General features: G+C 44.2%; 1 protein-coding gene across 3 annotated transcripts in view; it reads left to right on the forward strand.

Annotated features, from left to right (window-relative positions):
• The first annotated feature begins 486 nt into the window (after nucleotides 1-486).
• Nucleotides 487-23293, forward strand: part of XIRP1 (xin actin binding repeat containing 1) — a 46764-nt gene continuing 23957 nt past the window's right edge. The window contains exons 1-4 of one of the 3 annotated variants that reach the window (XM_043541611.1): nucleotides 487-687; nucleotides 6881-6935; nucleotides 8601-9002; nucleotides 10983-11064. In XM_043541611.1, the coding sequence (XP_043397546.1) occupies nucleotides 614-687; nucleotides 6881-6935; nucleotides 8601-9002; nucleotides 10983-11064 (613 nt within the window). In that variant the 5' untranslated portion in view covers nucleotides 487-613. Of the gene's footprint in view, nucleotides 688-6880; nucleotides 6936-8600; nucleotides 9003-10982; nucleotides 11065-19529; nucleotides 19797-23293 lie in introns of those variants that run through there. The other 2 variants (XM_037891157.2, XM_037891158.2) reach the window with 2 other exon arrangements.

Genomic DNA, 23293 nt, shown 5'->3' on the forward strand with positions numbered 1-23293 from the left:
CCTCTATACCAGTCCTTACTATGTCTATATATAACACAGAGCACTATAGAGGCTCTGATCCCGAGTGGATCCTTAAGTTGCTACTGTAAACAATGGCCAGCGGTTTATTCCCTCCTCATAATCTTTTTAAGACTCTTTCTTTGCTTTGTATGGCAGAGCAAACATCTGTCACCCTCTGGATCAGCCTGTTCTCGGTGCTCTTGTTCCTCCAATAGTAAGCCACCTCTCCTCCGTATGCAATTCGGTACATGACGTGTACCCTAGCCACCAGCCTCTAGAGTGGCTGAGTGTATGGCTCTGATGCTCAGACTGATACATGGCTGCAAAACGCTTTAACAAGACAGCACGTTTTGGTGAAAATGTTCCCACCAGCTCTTCTGAAATCTGGATTAGCCCCAGTATTTTTCTAAGTAAAAGACTTTCTGAGGGGGAAACAGCCTCACAAGGACTGGTGGGAGCCATCCTCCTCTGCTCTTTGATGCCAGCTCTCCGAGTCGTGGTGACCCTGTTCTCACCACTTACTTTTAATATTTAATTGGAGTCCTGCTGGGGGACTTTGCCCACCTAAGTTCCTAGCACCAAAGCGCGTGGACGGGAATAAGGAATCAGCTGCATGGTAGCAAGGAACATCAAGGAACAAATTATATGGCAGAGTCATATCCCGGGGTCAGACCAGCATTCTAGCACGTAAGTGACTTAACTCTGAATTCTCCCGAGAACTATTATTCTGTGCTGTGATGGACTGCAGAAAGCTGAATGCACTCAGCCTAGAAATTACTGTGTACTCTTGTCAGCTGCGGGGCTGCATTGCTCATATGGGAAATGTTTAGGGTGTTCTAGAAAGGTAAGTAAAGTAGGAGTAATGGGTTGAAATTAAGAAAAGGGAAATATCAGCTGAATCTCAGGAAACATGTCCCTAATGGTGGGATCCGGCTGTAGAATAATCTTCTAAAGGACCAACACTGTGAGTCATTTAAAACTAGACATAATGCACTGCAACAGTATACAGTATGGCCTAACCCCAGACTGGCCCACAGCAGATGGGACTAGATGATCTGTTAAGTCTTTTCCTTCTCTAACGTCTATGATTTTTAACTGAAACATCCTTGCCTGTGAAACGGAAAATGTCGTGGCCAAAGGTTTCAAAAGTGACTAGTGCTTTGGGTGCCCCAGTCCTTGGGGACCCAGTTTGAGGGGCCTTGAAGGGGACAGATTTTCAGAAAGTGCTGCACCACCAAAATCAGGTCCTTTAACGTGTCTTCAGTTGGGCACCCAAAATCACTAGTTTCTTTCGAAAATCTTGGCCAGGCTATTCTTTTGTAGAATGCAAATGGCTACTGAAATACAGTTTGCAAACAAAGTGGGGAGTTTTAACGTGAAAATCTAATGTAGGAATGGTTTCAGTTTCTCCACAGTCTCGTATTGTGAATTTTCATTGTAAATAAATAACTTACACACAAACTGCAGCCAGTTATTGTTTCTGTGAGAGCAATGTCCAGAGGACCCATTCAAAAACCAGGGCCCAGAAGGTTCAGTACATATTGAAATATCAGTTTAATGATCTATAGACCAGTGCCTGATACTTTTGCTACTTATTCTTGGGGCTTGAATACAGCCATATCTAGTTAACAGACATTAAACTAGACAGACATATTTATGGCAGCAGAGGCATACAAATGCTAAATGTCACCTCCTCCATTTACCACCTCAGTTAAGGAGAGGAAGTTGGAAGTTCACATAACACTGGGACTAAAGGATCCATTGGTACTAGACCAAATTGTGCCCTCAGATACAGACACAAAACTTCCATTAAAGTAGTTTATTTTTGTAATGATAAAGAACTCTCTGTCTCTGGTATGTCTTCATTAGGGGCTCTCTACCCTACTCTGGCAGAGGGATGGACATGAAGATCCAATAGGGTTCCAGTAGCGAGAGACTGAAAAGACCTAGCTCCTGCATCAGACTTAAATTTGACGTAAAGAGCACCTTTGAGCTGGATTTTACTTTTTAAAAGTTAATGTCGCAAAGAATGAAAAAAGCGAGCACTGTCCTAGTTTAATCAATGTTGCCTCTAGCCCTTGCCGTGCCTAGCACACTAGTAGGTAGTGTACAAATACTATATTTTTTATTAGTAGCATTTCCCAAAATTTGAAAAACCTTTCCCACATGGTTTCAAGAGAGACAGACCTAAAGGGGAAAATCCTGGTTCCACTGAAGTCAATGGAGTTTTGCCACCGACTTCAATCGGGCCAGGGCCAGAATTTCAACCCAAATGTCTTCTGGTGGAGAAAACTCCAGGGTGAGTTATTTTTACTTTCTCCCTGTAATTTACTTTGTAATTTACAAGCAGGCAGCCTGGACAGAGTATGCACAATATCCCAGGCTTTGCCAGCTCTCTCCCTTCTCTGTCAATTCCCTCTTTCCCTGCTCCCTTTAATCTGATTTAAAGTGTAGCTGTTTCTAGCAACTCTAAACACCAGGGGTTGGATGAGGATTCACACTTCGGGGTGCATAGCCAAGCTGGGCAAAGGAACTTTTGTATTTTCCTCCTCATTTCCATGCATCTATAGCCACCGTCAGGCTGTGCACTGAGGCCCCAGTTCAGAAAATCATCCTTCACCAAGGCAGAATTTAAGCAGGCGGAATTAACTTGAAGCACGTGCTTAAGTCATGCTGACCTGCTTTCCTGAATCAGAACTGTAAGCCTGTGATGGGGTGTACAAACCCCACTCTGGGGAACAGGGGGTTAAGGAGCAGATCTGGTCACAGGAAGCTCCACCCAGCCGTGCCTGGTGGGAGTGCTCTCACTAGAGGTGGGTTTAAAAGGCGCAGCACACTCAGTCAGAGTGGTCATGCAAGCAAGGAGCTCTGCACCGCCCTCCACTCAAAGCCGCTAGCCACTGCAGAAGAGACAGTGGAATAGCTGCTCATGAGTGGGGAAGGGAATCTCTTAACCCTCTCCTGGGGGGATGCTGTAAGCCAGGCCTGCAGCGGGCCTCAGGAGAGGCCAAGAGATGGTAGTAGGCTGGGTGATACCTTATCCCAGGTCACATACCTGAACTGCCTGCCCCCAGGCCCTGGGTTGGAACCTGCAGGAGTGAGAGGGCCCAGGTTCCCCTACCATCAACTCCCTGGACTTGAACCACTGAGCACTACTGCCAACTATGGCTAGCCAGTGCTCTGACCACTAGTAGACTGGGTCTAACAAGATGGTCCCCATCACAAGCTGCACATACCGTGGTAGTATCAGAAAGCGCTAGATCTTTCCTATGATGTTTCTGCCCTGTGACTGAGGTCCCGGGGGGAGCCAGCTGAGGCCGCTCAATTAGGGTGAACTGCAAAGAATGGGGCAGACAATCCCCAAAAACTGGTGGATAGTCCAATACTTAGATTTACCAAACCAGCATTAAACAGATTCTTTATTACCGCACTGGTTACCCAGAAGTCAACAACACAGTTCCCTTAAAGTAACCGACCCTTAGGCCTCCACCTAGTTACCCAAGTCAGATATGATGAGGATTAATGAAAATCTTATTCATCATAGAAAAATGTTCTACCAATCCCAAAGGATCGGACACATTAAACCAGATTAATGAATATTCCAGATCTTACCCAAATACACACTTACAGCCAATTCTTATGAACTAAACTAAAATTTATTAAAAAAGAAAAGAGAGAGAGCATGGTTAAAGGATCAATATACATTCAGACATGAGTTCAGTTCTTGAGGTTCAGATTCATAGCAGAGATGGTGAGCTTTGTAGTTGTAAAGAGTTCTTTTAGAATTTAGTCCATAGGTTATAGTCCAATGTCCAATATCATATTCAGGGTGTTCGATCTTAAGACTGGGATCTCAATCCTTATAGTTTAGGCTTCCCCTGCGTGAAACCTTAAGCAGATCTGAGATGACAGGATTGGGACCCAAGGATCTCTTTTACAGTTTTGCTAGACCACACAGTCCTAGCTCAACAAGCAGCTTTTTATGTAACCTTCTGTTTTCTAAACCTCACCGGTAATTAACTACATGTATTAACATAAGATAATTTATCCATTAAGCAGTCTATCACAAACTTCAAAGAGACATATAGACAATGACATTATTTCACCCAAGATAAATCATCTAAATGTTAATATTCCCTTTTGATCTCTGAATCAATAGCTATAGAGACAGACAGGAACTCTCTGTTTAGATGGCTAACATTTAACAAGATTAATAAGTAAACACACAATTAGTATCACCTTTAATTTCTAACAATATAGGTTTGCATTTCAAGGTTCTAGCCTATCTAACATTGAATGGCCTAATTACCATTCACATACTTTCTAACATGTCTTAAAAGGTCGGCTTTGGGTTAGTTAGCCTGCAAGCTGTTTAATCCTTTCTGGCCGTGTGTTATACTTTGTATACGTTGCAATTATATTACAGTGGTAGCAACAATGGTTTGCATAATTATATTTTAATTAGATAACATTACAGGCTCCATCAAATGCCAGAGTATCTACAGAGCCCCATGTTCGACATTCCGCTGCCCCCATTCAATCCCCCTGATGTAAGGAGTTTGCAGAGGTGTCATGGAAGATAGAGCTTGGCCCACACAATATACACTGCTGCACGGTATAAATGGACTGGAGAGACTTTCAAAGGCTTTCCCCAGACTCACAGTGCATTGATTTTGCTTCTTTTCTTTGCTGCCAGCAGATAGAGAGTTGGAGCAGGTACGGAGAGCATGGAAAAGGATGATAAGCCGAGGCAGCCTCAGTCCTTTCACGCTGCCTTTGGCTCTCCAGGGAGCAGGTCAGCCCACAGAGCAGTGGCTCTAAGAAGAAACTCTGTCTCAGCATTAGTGGCCAGGTGAGCAGCTGACTTCCAAATGCCACTAACCATTCTGTATTATTGACGTATTGAGATCCGGACTAACTTCGGCAAAAAACCTCCAGTCCACCCTCAGGGAGTTCTTGACAAACTCTTAAACACACAGTTCATATGCAGCAGACTCTAACCAACAGGGCCAGTTACAACCTATCAAGCCCTAACTGGACACGAGGGCCTCCTACCTCTCTCCCCTGCCGTACTGTTATAGCTAAGGTCAGCGGGCATGCGAGCTGGGTATCCCTCATGAGGCAGGAGCTAACAGGGCATGTTCTGTGAGGAATCTGGGATTCTGGAACTTGCTCCGTGCCTTGATCTGAAATAGCCCAGTTTGGTGACCTTCCAGGCACACTGGAAAAGCCCCTTGGTGGAAAGGGTTTTTGTAGAGGGTTAACCATGCACTTCCCACAAAGAGGAAGGGTTACTAGGTGACTGGCGGGCCGAGGTCCTATTAAAGTGATCACCATGATGCTGTTGGGATTCTATCAACAATATGCCAGGGCAGCTAGAGCCTTGGAGAGGCATCTGTTTATTATTTCAAAATTAAATAAATCCTACAATAACACTTGCCCACTCGGAGCACAACCTCAGCAGCAACACTGCTCAGCAACACAACTCAGCTGTCTGGCCTCTGTTATATATGAGGTTAGACTAGATGATCACAGTGGCTCCTCCTGCCTGTAAAACCTATGAAATCCCATTTCTCCGTACCTCAAATATCAAAATCTCCATGTCATCCCTGTGATGCTTCCTGGGGTACTCAGGGTAGTGAGGCACCTTGCTACCACCTGCCCTTAGCGTGAGGAAGCCTTGTCTGTGCCTGCCAGGGGTCAGCTCCCTGTCACCACCAGCCTAGAGGTAACACAAGCACTGCCTTCTGAGCCTAAGCAGGTTCCACTGTCCCTCTGCAGGTAAGGCACACTCCAACCTCCAAGCCCTTCGAGCATCCCCCCCTCCCCCGAGTGTCCAGCCTCTGTTCCGCTGGGCACTCGCAGAATTCACAGATCTGCTGTTCCCAAAGGAACAGTGTCTACCAGCTGACCACACCACCCAACTCACAGCACTTAGATTTATTTACAGGGAAAACAAGTCAAAGTTTGTTTAACAAAGTCTAGAGATTCTAGAAGTAGCATGCAAAAGATTCGGAAACCAGAGGCTTACATGTAAAGTAAAATCATACCCTGCTTTCTAGAGCCTAAACTTTAAGACATCCTCCTGTCTCACAAAAGTTAGCTCACCCGAAGTTTCTCTCACGGGGTTAAACAGCCAGACCAGCTGTGATCATCCATTCATAAGATAAGCCAGCTGGCAGCTTGTCCCCTACATGAAGGATACCTGGGTGTACCTCTGCACCCTCAGATATAGTTCCAGCAATCCATTGTGTTCTCTTGTAAACAGGGTACCCCTTGCTGCTTGTTTTTACTGGAAAGACTCTTCCCTGGAGACTTCACAATCTCATGGTTAGCATTTGCTCAGCTTTTAAATAGGTGTTCCTTGTGAAGTATATAGTACTCAGTTTACATATAGCCAGGCAGATATATAAACATCTCCCAACTGAAAGAAACTGGTTTATCACCTTTTGGTACCCAGCCCCAACTCTGACCTTAAGAACATATAGATACATGACTCCTTACGAATTATCTGCACATACATTTCACAGCGATTGTGATGACCAGTGTGACACCAGCTTTCAGTAGAGACTTTACATGATACCCTTTGAGGAATTATTATGTCAATACCAGACCCAGGGGATCCCTGTAACCCTATGCACCGCTCTGACTTTTGGCACCAGGAAGTCGCAATCTCAAATTCAGACCCATCCCTTTATCCAAAATTCATATCAAAGCCAGAATTAGTTTTTCATGAAACCTGAGTTTCAAAGGTTTCAGAGCCCCTCTGCCCCACCAAGACCTTTGAAAAACTGGGAATTTCCTGTACAAGAAAAAAATGTATGTATTCAATGCAGTGTATAGAAAGCAAGTAATGTGCCACATTCTGTCTTTTGTGTAGGTATCAGAACATACTGGATTGTGAAAGTGCCTCATCAAAGCAAGACAACTGCAAGGTGAGCTACAGGCAAACGGGTTAGTATATGAGGGATAGAAGAGAGTACAGGCTGACACAGTGTATTGTCCTAATGAATGAAAATCAAGCAGTTCATAGGAGCTGGCTAGTGCCCTTCTCACGAGGGTTCAGTTCAGTCACATCATTGGTATGCCCACAGAGAATCAGACACAGGAAAGGACACATTCGGTACGTCTAACCCCGAAATGCTCCAGCGGCAAAATTGCAACACTGTCGTGTTTCTAGTGTAAATGCTTACTGTAGCGTCACTGTAGTAAATCATGCTCTCCAAAAAGCAATGGGTAGGTCGATGGAAGAAGTCTTCTGGTGATCTGGTGGTGTCTACCCCCGGGCTTAGATTGGCTTAATTATATCACACCAGTAGTGAAATTTTTCAGTCTTAAGTGATGTAGTTAAGTCAACCTAATTTTCTAGTGTAGACCAGCCCCTAGTATTCTCTATCTATAACATTTTTAAAGTTTCCTTTAATAAAATTCAGTTGATTTTTATTTAATATATAACAGGCTTTAGGACCTTGCTGAATCCTAAAACTATTAGCAGAATTTCCCACTGGCTAGACTGCTGCTTATCATGCTGTGATGAGTACGGTCTCATTGTTGACTTGCACTCCTCCATCTGCCTGTATCTACCTACTGTGTCTCATCTTATACTTAGATTGCAAGCTCCTTTGACCTGTGTTTGTACAGCACCTAGCACAGGGGGGCCCTGATCCAGGGATACAAATAATAAACCCACACCAGGGAAAACATTCAACTCCCATTGAAGAGAGAGATATTTAACTAATCTATTTTCACATGACTAAATTCAAAATTTGAACCCATGTCTGAAGAGGTTAGTTGCTGATCTTGCAAGCTGATCCATGCAGGAAGACTCCATTGAAATCTGTGGGGCTCTGTGCAGGTGCAATGGTTAGCCTACGCAGACCAGCTTGCAGAAATGGATGCCTAGCATCTTAACCCAATACACCAACTTGGCCTATAGCTGTGTGTATCTTTATTTGTTTAGTAACTTAAAAAGGAACAAGAACTAAGAGCTTCCCTTCCCTGCTCCCATCAGTCAGCACAATGCACTGGTATTTCTGCATTAGGACGCAAGCAAAGTGTATTTGAACTCAATATTAAACAAACATTCTGAAATTAATTTTACTAATTGTTATTATCAAGCATTTAAACAGTACTGTAGATATAGAGTCTGATTCTCTTCTCACATCAGCCTTATAGCTTTGTAATTTGATTGACTTCAGTGCTGCCATTCTTGATTGACACCAGTGGAAGAGGGAATAGAATGTGGTCCAAACACAGCACTTTACAGAACGCAGAATAAGACAGTTCTTCCCACAAAAAATTACACTCTAGCATAGACAAGACAAAACATGGGACCACAGTTCAGGAAAGGGTGAGCCATGCGCAGATCAGTGTCACTAGAGTTTATGGAAGGAGTGGTTTCTAGGGACGAGCAGTCAGAAGGGCAGGAGGAGAATGATTGATGGAACACTGTTCCAAGCCTAGTAACATGACAGAAGACATGAAGTTGAGAGTGGGTGGTGGGGATCAGGACTGGGAGTAGAGTATTACAACCACAGTGCACTCCCTATGGAGAGAGCTATGTGGGAGGTAGAGTGAGTCTATTTTGATGCAATTTTTAGATCATGGTGAGAAATGTTCTACAACAGGCCTCCTGGGGGAAACTTGCCTCACCTCAAGGCCACGTCAATGATCAGTTGAGGAGCAAATCCATGGAAAACCTCACCTTCCATCAAACCAATAGCACGGCAATGAACTCCAGGAGACTTCAGACCAGCTTCAACACCGGTAAAGCTGCTCCCACTTCACGGCTTACGGCTTTCCCTTTTGCTACACAGCAGACAGCATCTTTCAGTGGCAGTTTTAGGGAGAGTGAAATGGAGTCCACCATAGTGACAACCACCCAGCCTCTGACCCAAGGGGCTAAACCCTGGACTGAATTGTCCTTCTCGTCATCCCAGAGCAATAGCAGGAAGCAACAATGGAGTGCTGCAACCTCCACGGGGAAGGATTCAGCCAGAAAGGTTGGTGAACTTTCTTCTTCCAAACCTCCCAAGAAATGTATTTCCCTTTGGGATTCAGGACAGAACCCAGCTGCCTTTGAACTAGGTGATGAAATGCCAGTGGTTGTCAATGGGATAGGGAAGCACTACTGTAGAATGGTGAGCGGAACTGAGGAAAGGAGATCAGGTTTCAGGAGGGACAGATATTGGTGTGAGACTAGATGTTCAGAAAAATAGGTCTAGGGCTTGCTCCCGGGTGTGGCTAGGAGACAAAGAGCAGAGCCTAATGCACGCAACACTGGCTTCTCTGCATGTTCACTTACACCATCTTTCTTATAACTCACAGTGCTTGCTGTGCGAAACAAGCACACTAGCAGCTTCCCAAGCACACACCATGTTTCCTGTGGACCAGTTTTTGCCACCTGTACTTATGTGCTCCATGAGCCGCCCCACTGGGTTCAATGGAACTACTTCTGGAGTAGGGTACTACTTCATGGGAGTAATAGTGGCAGAATCTGGCCCTTCAATAGTAATTGGTGGTGTGTGTAAAGGGAAATTTATTAGATTTTAGCACCAATTCATGTGACCAGTGAATAACACTGAGGAGAGCCAGAAAACAGCCACTGGTGAGAACAAACTCATTTCCACTTGTAGTTTAAACGAAATTTGAACCCTATTCTGCAGAGTGTACAAATCCACTGTGGCACAAAGTCCCTTCCTCCACAGCCTCCTAATCTAAACACGCATCCTTCTGACCCTGAAACACAGCTCAGCCTAGGCCATCCAGGCCTCAGTGATTTCAAACGGGCTGTTACCAGGAACAAGGGGCATGTGCCCCAACGTCTACTAAGTACACTGAAAATCCTTGGACGCTCCAGAAAACACAGTCATACAAACGCACTCAGAGTACCCCCATGACAGTCACAGAATTGAGGCCGTACTGGATCTCGTTGTGCATACTCTTTCTGAGACCAAGCAACAAAGACAGGAGAGCTGCTTGCCCTGTTTTCTACAGCTCTTGGCAGCAGAGACAGTGACGGAATCAACTGTAAATCAAAAAGTCTTGGAAGAAGGGAGTAAATGTGCCTTGACACTTTGGAGGAGGGGGTAGGGGTGAAGCACAAACCCGTAAGCCCGATGAAGGGAGTCAAACAAGATACTACTGCTAGTCATTAGCATCAAGGTAGATAGTACTGCTGGATGAGGCCCTTTTGAGACCCCATCTGGAACAGCATGTAGCACTGCTGTAGTGATCGCGATTCCACAGGGAGGAGAGGATTCCCTGGCTGAGGAGGCAACAAAGGACAACAAAGATAATTCCAGGCATGAGAAATCTACACACTGTAGGGACAGGTTAAAGAAAGGGATGGGCTTACCTCGGTCAGAAAGATGAGACAATGAGGTGATCTTAAAAAAGCTGGCAAAACATTGCCCAGGACTTCGGGTTGATAGGCAAAGAAACCTTTCTGGAAATGGCTAAAAAATAAGGGATACAATCGCCAAGGGCCAGATTTTGATCTCTTTACTTGCATGGAGTAGTACCTTACTCACTATATATGCTATTGAAACCAATGGGACTACTCCTGGAGTGATTTATTACTTTGTGTGAATACGGGGGGCATAACTGAGGCCAAAATTAAGAATAAACCGGGGATTTATTTGGTGACCTGAGTTACCCTGGGGGTTAAGTGGCTCTGGCGCATACTTAGGTGAAGCTATAACAATGGAGTGGAATCCTTAGTGCTGGTTAGAAGTGCCTGGAATCAAGACACTGTCAGCTCTCTGGGGCTGGTGCACTCTCCTAACTATAAAACAATTTGGGCTTGACGATGGCACGCCAAAGTGTAATATGCAGTGGGTCTATCAGAACCACAATGGGACAATATACCCTATGGTCTAATGGCCTTCCATACATGCCAGTGCCTAGCAAGGTTCTTAAAATCTGTTTATGGACATGTAACTGTTCAGCTAGCAGCTCAGACTGTTCTCATTCTCGTACAGGAAGTGAAGCTCTCCGGGAAAAGTAAGACGCCCATCTCTAAAGTGCCAGATACAGCCTATGACTCAGCTGTGGGCAAGCGCTGTGAGTCTCTGATTTATTTTGGTTCCTGGGTGATCTCAGCTGTTCTGCTGCCATGTCTCTGATTGCGCCGATCACAAAAGAGGGGTCATCCCCAGCTCTTGTGCAAACCCACTGATATAAGTTAAATCAACCCAGTTTGACCAAGGTCATTCTTGTCAGCATCAGTGGCAGCTTGGATGGCAAGGAGAGGTAGCTTGAGGGTCTGTCTTCCCTAGAGAGATACGAACCCAGTAAAGAGTCACTCTCCAGGAGCCAAAAGAAGAGGGCAAATTATCTAGGAAGTAAGACATACTGCAAGTGACTCAAAGCAAATCAAATGTAAATCTATCATTTCATTGACTTAGCACAGGTGTGTCACAGTGAGGTTTTTTTAGCCTGAAAGTGTTAGACATTATTATAGTCCGAGTTTAGAAACTGGGAAACTGAGGCACATTACTGTTAAGTGATTTGCTCATGACCGCACTGAGTCCATGAGAGCAGGGGTTGGAATGCAGGCCAGTGCTCAGTCCACTGGATCATGTTGACTCTCTCTATGCTGGTTAGTCTTGAGGCTAATAGTTAAAAATAGGTGATATCAAATGAGTCCATGTTTAGCCTGGCTGGGTTTGCACTGCATTCAAGATGAAATAATTTTTCCATGCTACTCAGTGAGCTATGCGGTTTATTTTGTACATACCTTATGATTGAACTACAGCACTCTTGGCTTGATTCCATTTCAGACATTGCATAGGTGATTAATCAGACCCAGTCATCATTGGCTTAAGATAGTATATAGTAAGTGATCCCAATGCTGTGATCTCATTAGAGCCTAGCCATTGCTTTTGTACCATCTTTAGGAATGTACTCAATAGTACAGTTATTTGGGGAAAAAAGCAGCTCAGGAGAACATGGAGGTATCTGGTTCCCACCAGCTTTTTAAACAGAAAGGTGATGGGAATCATCACCGGACCTTGCTAAATAGGTATTGAGATCTTTGGGATACCATTAAAGTTAGCTACATCATTCTTTTTACAATGCCAAGTATAGGAACAAAGCTCATCATCTGGCTGATGAATGATGATACACTATCTATCTTAGGCCCAGTCCAATACTTCTCCTATCAGGAAGCAAATAATGAGTCCTACTTTTGCTTGGTTGGTGGTGGGGTAGGACCAGGGGCAGAGCAGAAACAGCAGATGGTATTGGTTAATAAACCCTTGAATTTTTGGCAGTCCCTATTAAAATGTTCTGGGCGGGGTCTGGGTACGCAGCGGCAGTGCGTGCCCAGAGAGCAGCATTCTCGTTCTGCAGCCAGGCCACCGCTCTCATAGTGTCTGGTTATCTGTAGCGTGCTGTGCCAGTGGGGCCTGCAGTGCCATGTTTTCATCATGGAACTGGATGGATTGCCTGCACAGAGCTTGGTTCTCTATTGGGAGCTGTGACACTTGGTCCTGCAGCATGAGGAGCTCCTCCTGGGGGTGGCCAACCATTGAGGCATCTCCAGTATCTTCTGGGGCACGCTGGGCAGGGAACGGCCAGCTGCCTCCATGCTCTCCCAGGGTAGGCCTTAATCACGGGTTAGGGTGGTATGGGCAAACTATTCAGAACCTGACAAGGGCAGTCAGGACCGAGAGTTAGAGTGGGGCCAAATCTGAGGCTGAGAGTAGCAGAGAAGTTTGTAGTCAAGTTCCAGGCTGTGGTAGATATCAAGAATCAGAGTCCGAGTCAGGTTTCAGGTCCAAATCAAGCCAGGAATTCAAGAGCAGAATGCAGGAATGGTCATGGCAGCTGCAGGAGATCCACACAGCTGCCTGGACACTTCCTGGAATGCCCCTTAGATGTATATAGGATGGGGATCCAATCAGGAGCCATGAGGCTGCTCTCTGTCAGACCCCTTGAGGCGGGCCTTCCCATGGTCTGTGTCTATTGCGGGTCATGGGTAGTGGAGCACAAGCTGGTTACTGCTGGGCCTTCCACTCAGTGACTGAACAATCCATGTCTGACTTCTATACCTCAGCTGGGGATGCTTTCAACATTACCAGTAGGTTGTAATGGGGGCCTCATGCCAAGACTAAGGAGCAGACACACTGGTGAAATACAGCAGTCTATCCAGGGGAAGATAAAGTCTATTGGATAGTTTGGAGCTGCATCGAGTTAAATTAGCCACTGAATCTGGTACATAATCATCTGGGAGATTTAAATGTTCATAGCATGTTCGAGATGTTTCCGCTGATCAGCATTTCACTGTCAAATAGATTCACACCCATGCAAACAAACACATACCAAATGCGCAAAAGGCATCATGGGGGGGTGGGGTAAGGACCAGGGGCAGAGCAGATTACAAAGCAAATGCACCAGTTGTTGCATTACTCTGCAGACCATCTCTTAGTTTTGTCCTAGACTCCAGTAGTGCATTTAGCACTTGGCGAGATCATGTAGTAAACCTCAGCATCATGAGATGACCCTGCCATCACTAGCCAGAAACCAGGCACTCCAAGGGCTGTTGTGAATGCTCTAGGAGCATGAGTATAGTGAAGGGAGTAAGTGCCAAGGAGGAAGAATGATTCAAAAGGGCATAATTAGGAGTAATGGGATTAAACAGAGCAATGGAAAATTTAGACTGACTGTAAAGAAATATTTCCTAACAGTGAAGTCTGCGGGATCATGGAATAGCCTCCTAAAGGAAATGATGGAAAGCCAGTTGCTTGTGTCATTTAAAATTAAAGTGGGCTATGCGCTGGAGACTACGCTGCAGGTGTGGAGCTGGAACAATCTAGGTTAAAGAAGATTTAAGAATTCAAATCTTCTCCCGGTGGAACTTGACCACTGGAAAGAAGAGACAGAGCAGTCAGCAGAGGCACACGATGCATTGGCTTTTGCGTGTCTGTGCGTTTCACTCCTCTAACGGACAGAATACACTTATATGTATTTTTACATTATTCAGGTATTTTGGGGGCTGGGTGGGAGTTAACTGAAAGGCAAAGTAGGATGTGACATCAGTTCAGTGCAACAAAGCTTAAATTGGTGTCTGATGTGACTACAAATTAAGGCATGTTCAGAGCAACTGTAATATATATATATAATTTCTTCTCTTTTCCACTCCATTTTGTATTCATTTAAGAATGTATCTACAGGGACTTTTCAAAACTCAAAGTGGGGAGAGAGAGAGAGAGAGAAAGTGAGAGAGTGTATAGCTAGATTATATATTTTTTTCCCTGGCGTAAGGTTCACACATCCTCAGTATAGTAGGAACAGACCATAAAATATCCAACAATCACTTTATTTTTATATTTGTTAGTTTACCAAAGTTTATCACTTTATTTTTATATTTGTTAGCTTATGAAAGCATTTCTGTTAAGGTACCTGTCCTTCTGATCAAGTATCAGGGGACAGCCGTGTTAGTCTGTATCCACAGAAACATCCGGTGGCACCTTAAAGACTAACAGATTTATTTGGGCATAAGCCTTCGTGGGTAAAAAACCCACTTCTTCAGATGCATGGAGTGAAAATTACAGATGCAGGCATTATTATACTGACACATGGCCTTCTGATAGTCTCTCTGATGTGAGCACTTACACTGCCATCTAGTGGTAGTGTGGTTTCTTCCCTGTACTCCAAATCCTTGGACTGGACCTTCGCAATTTTACAAATCACCTGGCAGAGATTTCTGTTGTTCAGTAGTGGATTGCGGGGGGCCTGAGGGAAGTAGTTGCTGTTTAGGAGGGAATATCTCATCTCTTACTCCCTTGGCTGTCTGGCAGAACTGAGCAAACTGTTCTCCAACTTGAGGGAGGCGAGCACTGTGTCACTCTGCAGCAAATTAAGGAGCAATATTGCTGGGCTCTGAAGATGTTGCCAAGTCGTCTTTAGCAAGGAGGATAGTGACTGTGATATGAGGCGCTGAAGTGTGGGGAGTGGAAAGGAGAGAAAAATAAGAGATTTCTCTGGGCTCTAACAGGTCAGCACCTAGCACATTGGGGTCCTGGTCTAGACTAGGACTCCTAGACTCCAAGGTAGGAGGAAGAAGAAAGAAGAAGGAGGAGGATATGGGCCAGCTGGTGTGCCTCAGCAGCACTCCACTGAAATCAGTTGAGTTACATTAATTTACACCTGCTGAGGATAAAAGCAAAGAATCTTACTTGTATTACAAATGTCTCTTTAAATGTAATACACTTCTGGTACTTGTAATAGCACAGGTTATTAAAATAGAAATCATTTTGAAAAACTCATGTCCCTTTCACCATTTTTCCTGTGTTTTCCCTGTGCACATCGCTTTCCTTGGAGCATGATAAACTGGTTAGTTTTACAAAGGTAGCTGGTCTGTTTCTAGTCAATTTCACTCTTGGATTCTCATGCAGGATGCTTCAATGTTAAGAAGGCAAACTCTGCTCTTTTGTTTAAACAAAAGCTGTTTTCTTATGCAGTTGAAACAAAAGGCAATCATGAAAACATTTCTATTGCATTTCTGGTTCGGTTTATAAACCTGTTTTTTTGCACCAATGCTGACCTTATGAGTCTTTTTCAGTCTGAATATTAGCTTTGTGGATGGATAGATTGAAGATTGGCACCATTTCTGTTAAGGAAACTTTTGCATCATTTCTATTGCTTGAAGAAAATATGTATTTTTAAAAGCCATTTCATATACATATAAAGTTGCCTGATCTGATGATCCATTGTGCAAAAATTTCAGAGGTTTTTGTCGATTGAGTCATATTGGTCTCTTCCAAGTGAAAGTCAATATATGCGCTGAATGTTGCTGTACATGGACTGGGACACTGTACTTAATAAAGGCCAGATTGTGATACCTTAACTCACTTACTCTACGAATACAACGGGACTACTAATGCTGTGAGGTACTATTTAGTCATGAGTAAGGGTATCAAACTCTGGCCCTAATTTAGCAGGACAGAAACCTTGGCCAGAGCCCTGGAATGCAGGCAGCTAATCAAATGAGAAGGGCAAGGATTTGTGACTCTCCTTTATACAAGTAGGGCTGTGCATGTGTCCCAGCAAACACAATTACTTTCCTAACATGACAACAGACAACTGAATGCAAAGTCTATTGTAACTAGCCAATAGAGCTGGCTTTCAGTGGTTTGTCTCTCTCACTGTGTCCCAGTTAGCAAGGAACCTAGGTGTTTTAAAATAGGGGATCCAGCTACCTAGCTAAGATATAATGCTGTCTTGTGGCAAAGAAGCAAGGGAGAGTGTAACAGGGTCTTCCCTAAACCCAGCAGACCCTGCCTCTTCTTCAGTTTCCCAACTCTCATCTGAGCTGGCAGGAGGCCAACTCCCCAGCCATTTTGTTAATGAAGCTCCCATCACTGTCAGTATTTCATTCTCTTTTCCCAATGATTCCCTCATTGTTCAAACACAAGCATGGATCAGTAGGAATCAAGGCAGGTAAACCAGGCCCTGCCCCCTGGTTTCCCTGAGGTTTTGGCCACTGCCTACACAGCTGGTATCCCAGTCAGATTTTTTACCTAGCATTCCCTGACCAGGATCTCCTGTAGGAACCTCCCTACTTCCTGCAGCTCTCTGCTTAAGTGAGCTGCCTGTTGGCTTTGTATCTCACCAGCTGGGAGGCAGCTGACAAGTGGCAGGTAAGGGCTATGCCCAACCCCCTGACTCACCAACTCTTCTGGCAGCTACTTTGATTTAGATGTCTCAGGAATGAGGCTGGAGTCCTCTTCAAAGATGAGCAGTTTCAGAACCATTCTGTTAACAAACTGCCTTGTTTGTTTTGAATTAATGACTTTTTGTTACAGTGTTTGTGTCTATATAAATAACACGTGATTTTCAGGTTCTGATTTGCCAATTGAGGATAAACACTTTTTTTTTTTTTTTAGCAGCAATTTTGTAAGTTGTGTGTTGTTTAAAGTGCTATTGTGACTTTTCGTTTTAAAATTGATGGTGGTATATTATAGTCACCTAGTGATTGTGGTCTATTATTTGAATGCATGAAAATGCTCTAAGCAGAGCCATATGAAGTTAGCTGAAAAACATCAATTTACATTCGACTTTAACTTAAGCTGATCCAGTATTTAAAGCCATGTGAAAATCTCTGGATTTTTAAACTGTTTTTATTTTACTTGGAATTCTTCTTCTTTCTCAGGGAACAGATGAATATTAGATTCTTTTCCATGTATTTAAAACTAATTGTATAATAATAGCTCTTAAATTATGCATTGGGCAGGGACTGAATTAACAATTTGGTGATTTGTGCCCCACCTGTCAAAAAAGTCACAAGCTGCCACTGGTAGACACTCTTAAGATGGGATCTCAGCCAAGCTGCTACCAGCTGCTGTCTTCTCCGGCAATGTGGTGCCGCCCCACCCGCACCCTGTTGTGCTCTGTCCTTGACCTGGTGCCTTTTCAATGCTCACTGCCTTTTCCTCTTCCCCATCCGTACGAAATGAATAGGCTGCAGCTCTGCCGTGTGTCCTCAGCGTTCCCAAGCTAGCTTGTCACTCCGTTTGCTGACTCTTGCTTGTGATAGAGCTTATGAATAATCTAGTTAGCTGAGCTGGTAAACATATGACAAGCCCTGCCATTTCCATTCCTGAGTCAGAACCTGGCTGGTAATCAATGAAATGTATATTGCATGCTTACTCAGATCCCCGGCCTTTCCCCTCTCAGTGTTTGAGATACCCCGTGTGGGGATATTTCATATGAGACTCTACTACTGCATAATAGTGCCTTACTCAGAGACCACCCCTTGCATGGAGTGCAATGTCTTGTTGACATGGGAGATTAATGACTGTGGTCTGCACGATAGTTTCTCCAGGGCTTTTTTTTTTTTTTTCCTTCAGGTAGTTGGATTTCAATCAGTTCTGAGTAATCTCAACTTTCTTCCCTGATTCTAGTCTATCGAGGGAAACCAAAGAGCAGTTCCTGGAGGGGGCTGTTCTTGTGAGACACAGGTCTGAACCCAAACCCCTGGATCTCAGCAAGCGGCTAGTAAGTTGTGGCCTAATTGTGTATTTAAGGCGCTGGGGGTGGTGAGGATTTGAGCCACTCCAGGAACCACAATGGGAAAGGAGAAATATACAGTATTGTAGGGCGGAGATACCCAATGATTGTAAAAAGGGATTGAGCAACATGCATTGAAAAAGTAGCATTCTCAAGCTATTTGGCCATTGCCACAAGGAAAATAGGGTGCCCGCTGGGGACCAAAATCTGCCCTCGCTACAATTCCCACTGAATTCTTATCCTTATTTATGTTACGCTAGTGCCTGCAGGCCCCTACTGATAGCAGGGCCCCACTGTGCAAGGTGCTGTACAAACACAGTCATGGCCGCAAAGACTTTACCATCTAAATAGTGAAGAAAGACTAAAGAAGTCTGGGGAACTGAGGCCCATAGGATTGAAGTGGCTTCCCCAATGCCATACAGGAAATCTGTGACAGAGCTGGGAATGGCAGCCATCTTGATTTCCAATCTGCTGTCTCAAGCGCAAGACCTTCGTAGCCTCTATCTCGTCCAAACTTGTCCTTCATCTCTAGCTGGTGGTGGCCTTTCTACCTATGTTTCTAGTGGCCACATTATATGAACAGTCTCTTCTAGAGCAAGCCTACACCATCTTACAATTCCTCAGCGGGTAAGTTAGACCAACTTAGATGCCTCTAAGACATCAGCAGAATGGGTGAAACTAGGAATCTAAAGGAATCAAAAAGGAATCTGAATATAAAGGGACTAAACTAGTGCAAGATCTAACTTATACATCACCTCTGAATCTGGCTGACAGGCATAATCTGAAGGTGGACTGAGACTTGAAGGCACTCAGACCTGCACAGGATTAGCTCCTGTATTTTTCACTCAGGCCAACAGTTCAAAAGAAAGCATGAAACCCACACAGAACACCTAGGTGCAATTTTCTAAGGGGGGAAAATTCCCTAGTAATCAGTTGTGCTCTGAGGTATGAAGTCTGTCCACTCTTGTTGTCTAGGCTAATGATAGGTGCTATTGTTGTTTATGTGTAGCACCCTTCTCCACAGTCTAAGAAGAAGAAAGGAAAAATAAGAGGCAAAAAATATAAACTAAATAAAAAGAAATGCTTTTTAATCAGTGGAACTCATTGTCACATGATATTATGTAATGTAGTGGACTGCCCAGCTGGCCTTATATTATGTTCTTCTGCCATATCTCCTCTTGCTGTTCTCTTTTCTAAACCAAAGAGTTCTAGAAAAAATACACATCCATTTAAAAGCTAATTAGGACTCAGCTCGTGTTAATTAATACTTGTTGCCATTACCAGCTTTTAACACAGTAAAAATCTTGTGACAGTCACAAGGTACCAATGCCGTGGCCCAAGGACCCTTGAAAATGACTCAGGAAAGTGCCTCTTCTCCAATGCACAATGTTTGGAAGCTTACACATCCCTTTACTGAATTACAGTGGGGCACTGCTGAATGAATAAGTCTATCGGCATTGCAAGCTGTTAGCGCCAGCGACAACTCAAGACTCCCCCCGCCATAGCTGCAGGAACTCTTGATTGACTCAGCCTGATGGAACAGCAACTTCCGTATTCCCTAAAAATAAACCATTTGGCTCATCCTCTCAACTTAGCCCAGCACACTGTGATAAAATCAGCTGTCAGAGACCCATCAGAGGCAGAGAACAGGATCAAGGGACACAGATCGGCACAGGGCTTCTCCATAGGATACACTAAGGGCTGCTTTGTTGTGAATTTCAAAAGCAACCAACTTCTGCTGGGATTTTCTACCGAAAAGACACGACTGGCTGGAACTCTCTGTAAGTAATCTTTTGCTTGGTGAGATTCTAGTGAACATTTGCATGTGTTATGTGAACAATGTACCATTGCAAAAGGCCCAGTCCTGAAGTTCAGTGGGTGCTGAGGGCACTCAGCCCCTCACAGTATGAAGCTCCAAGTGAGTTTGCTGCCATTGGAAAGCAATGAATTTTGTCAGCCTGGAACCTAGTAAATCCAGATCTCTGTGGTCTCTTTTCCTAGGGAGGTTATTGTGTCTGTACCATGGGTTCTATTTTCTCTCTAGTGCAGCAAAATGTTGACTTGAGCATTATGGGATGCTTGAAATGGAGAGAGGGGTTTTAACATGGTGACAAAACCATTCCTCCCTTCCCCCATAATGAAGCAGCCAAGGTTGTCACTATTTCTAGCTTCAGTGCAGCCATTTTAAATTCACTGGGCAAGTTTCTCAACTTCAGTTACTTTAACAGAGCTCCATCAATTTATACTAAGGGGCTGTCCCATTGTGGGAGTCATATCAGGTGTAGAATCTGTGCAAGGTCTGTGCATTCTGTACATCAGCTAGCCAGATGGCGGTGGTGATAGATAGATTAGATAGATGATGATATTCTAAGAGGTAACACCGCATGTGACTTGCTAATTTGCATCTATGTGGCATTTGAAGACTGATCAGGATGAAACAGGTCCCACTTCAATTTACGCCCTTCAGGAGCAAGTGGCAGCATAGATTTTGCTAAGGATAGAATCTGATTCACCCCTCTATGCTCCCACACATCAAACAATGAAAGAAGCATTTGTGTGTCCCTATCCAGGGATCATTCAAGGGGCCCGCTCTTGAGAGGTGCACAGCTCCTGTCTGAAGTCAATGGGATCAGCGGTTGCTCAGTACCTCTCAGGATCAGGCTTATAGGTTATAACTTTTGGAAATCCTTTTGTCACTTCTATTCACTTGTCCAGCCCGGTAAGCACCTTTGGACAAGCCCATAGATCTGTCAGATTCTTTGTACCTTCAGTCTCTCTCCTGCATTGCTGCTTATTTGCTTTGCTTATTTGTTTAATGGGCACCAGAGCTGCAGCTCTAAAGTGCAGGTGTTGTCTAATGGGTGGAGCAGGGCCCTGAGAGTCAGGAATCCTAGGGGCTATTCTTGATTCTGCCACTGACTAACTGCATGACCTTGGACAAGTCCCTTAACCTCTTTGCTCCAGACCCTCAGTTGGTGTAAAATGGCATAGCTCCGCCAACGTCAGTGGATTTACATCAGCCAAAGACCTGGCCCTGTGTGTCTCTAAAAGAGGTGTACTACTTTTTATCCTGTGGTCAAGCAGGTTTAAATTGTCAGGTGCTACTGACATGCAAAATATGCTCTTCATTTGTTTATTCTCTTATTTCTTTCTGGGATTTACCCACTAGCATTCTGCCAACTCCTGCAAGGACAACAGGGCTGATCTTTCCCCTCCCAGTCATTGGCTAAAAACAGCTTCAACAGCTTCTTTTTAGTAGAAAAATGAGAGAGAGAGAGAAAGAGATTCCATCTGCTATAACAGCTACTTAAAGAGGGGAACAAAATGAGAAGAAGCTCCCCCGGGCCGACACCAGGTGGTAGATGGTTCGCTAGTCTAAGTGAGAGTAAAGAGAACCTTCGGCTGTGGGTGGGAAATGTTATGATGCACATTCAGGCCCATAAGTGCCTTGAACTATTAGTTATTTCTAAAGAAAGGAAACAGACGAAGCTCAAGATGATTCCCTGAGCACATTCCTGAAAAGCTGCAGGCTCATCTACTCACAGAAGTTGTACCCCTGTAACTATCCCGGAATAGCTAAAGCAGTAAAACTGCCCCGAGTGCGGGCACGGGCACATCAGTCTAAAGGTGTTTTATATTGGTACAGCTTACTTCTAGGTGGGACTGGGAATAACCTCTATCAGTATTAGGCACCTTTATACCAGTATAACATGTCCACTCGAGGGGTTGTAATGGTATAAATGTAATCAGTAACACATCACACCGCTAACGGACATAGCTATACCAGTACTAAACCTGCGTGCAGACGACATCTGAGAGACACAGAGATGTCTGGAAAGTAGCAAAATATTATTATAATTAAGCACCCAACAATACCCATAGGAAATGTTGGGCTAATGTTGATTTCATTCTGCTGATTTTGTCCTTTAGCTCATCCTCTCAAAGATGTCATAGATGAAATCCCCACAGAGAATTCCATAGTGTCAGCTACTAACCAGTAACTCATTCAGTGGTGACTCAAGGTTACTAAGTACCACCCCCACACACACACCACACACACACACACACTTACTTCCTGATCTCTAGAGAGCTCATTGCCTGGCACAGCTCAGATCCTCTTTATTCCATCCCTACCACAAGGAATGGATTTCCCAGAAGAATTTTTCTCTTTTCCAGGCAGGAGCTCTCAAAACTGCACTGAGAGCAGCTGGCTTTTGAGAAAGGAGATGCATTCTGGAAGCTTTACATTTGTATAGGGAGCAATAGATCTGTGTGTATGCACCTTCAGATCTCTATGCTTGAGCCCTTTGCAACAACTGCTGTGAGGAATTGGCCAGTTCATGATGCCTCGGTTAAAGGGCAGAATTCCCTTCACATCATGTTTAATTGTAAGCTCTGTGGGGCAGGGGCCATGTCTTTGTATAGCGCCTAGCACAATGATGCCCGAAAATGAGTGGTCCTGTGGTGCTACTGTAATATAAATAAATAACAAATAATAACAATCAGATTTTGTCTGTGGACTTGAAATGGTGCCACAAACTTAACACTGTTATCAGAACTGGATGCAAACACATCCCCTGAACGGGGGAGAAGTTTGGGGCCCGGATCAAAAAATGTGGAGCTATTCTAAAACACCACCATGAAAAAAGTAGGATTTCTCTCTTCTGCTCTTTTATAGGCAGTCCTCTTCCCCCCTTCTCCATTCACACCCTCCCCCCGCCCCCAAATCCTAGCTAACAGTTTGCCTCTCTTGGGAAGAGTGGGAAATGCTAGTGGAATACAAGGGCTATGCTTGTTTGGTTTTTGCAGATATTGTTGGGATTTTTTCAAATAGGGTTAGTTTTTTCAGAGCAGACATAAGTGCTGGAACTAGGGGTGCTGCCGCACCCCCTGGCTTGAAGTGGATCCCATTATATATAGGGTTTACAATTTGATTCAATGGCTCTCAGCACCCTCACTATAAAAATTGTTCCGACACCCCTGAGAGCAGAAGATAGATCTCTTGGCCATTACTGACTAAGAACAGTCTATAGTTTCATGGGTGCATATGATAATTTACCACCGCTAAATTAATAGAAAATATGGGAAAGCTTTGAAACAATTACTTATGACTTAATTGGTGACAGGCATGCAATAGCAGAGCATAAATCTCCACTCAGCTAACCTGTAAGGTCAACAGCATTGCAAACACTGTTTCAAAGCATACAGTCAGACCCCTTTTTATGGGGCATAGATATTTACTTGCCTTTATGTACTGGGATTCCTTCTGCATCCCAGA

This window comes from Chelonia mydas, chromosome 2, assembly GCF_015237465.2.
Source record: "Chelonia mydas isolate rCheMyd1 chromosome 2, rCheMyd1.pri.v2, whole genome shotgun sequence".
NCBI classification, from domain to species: domain Eukaryota; kingdom Metazoa; phylum Chordata; order Testudines; family Cheloniidae; genus Chelonia; species Chelonia mydas.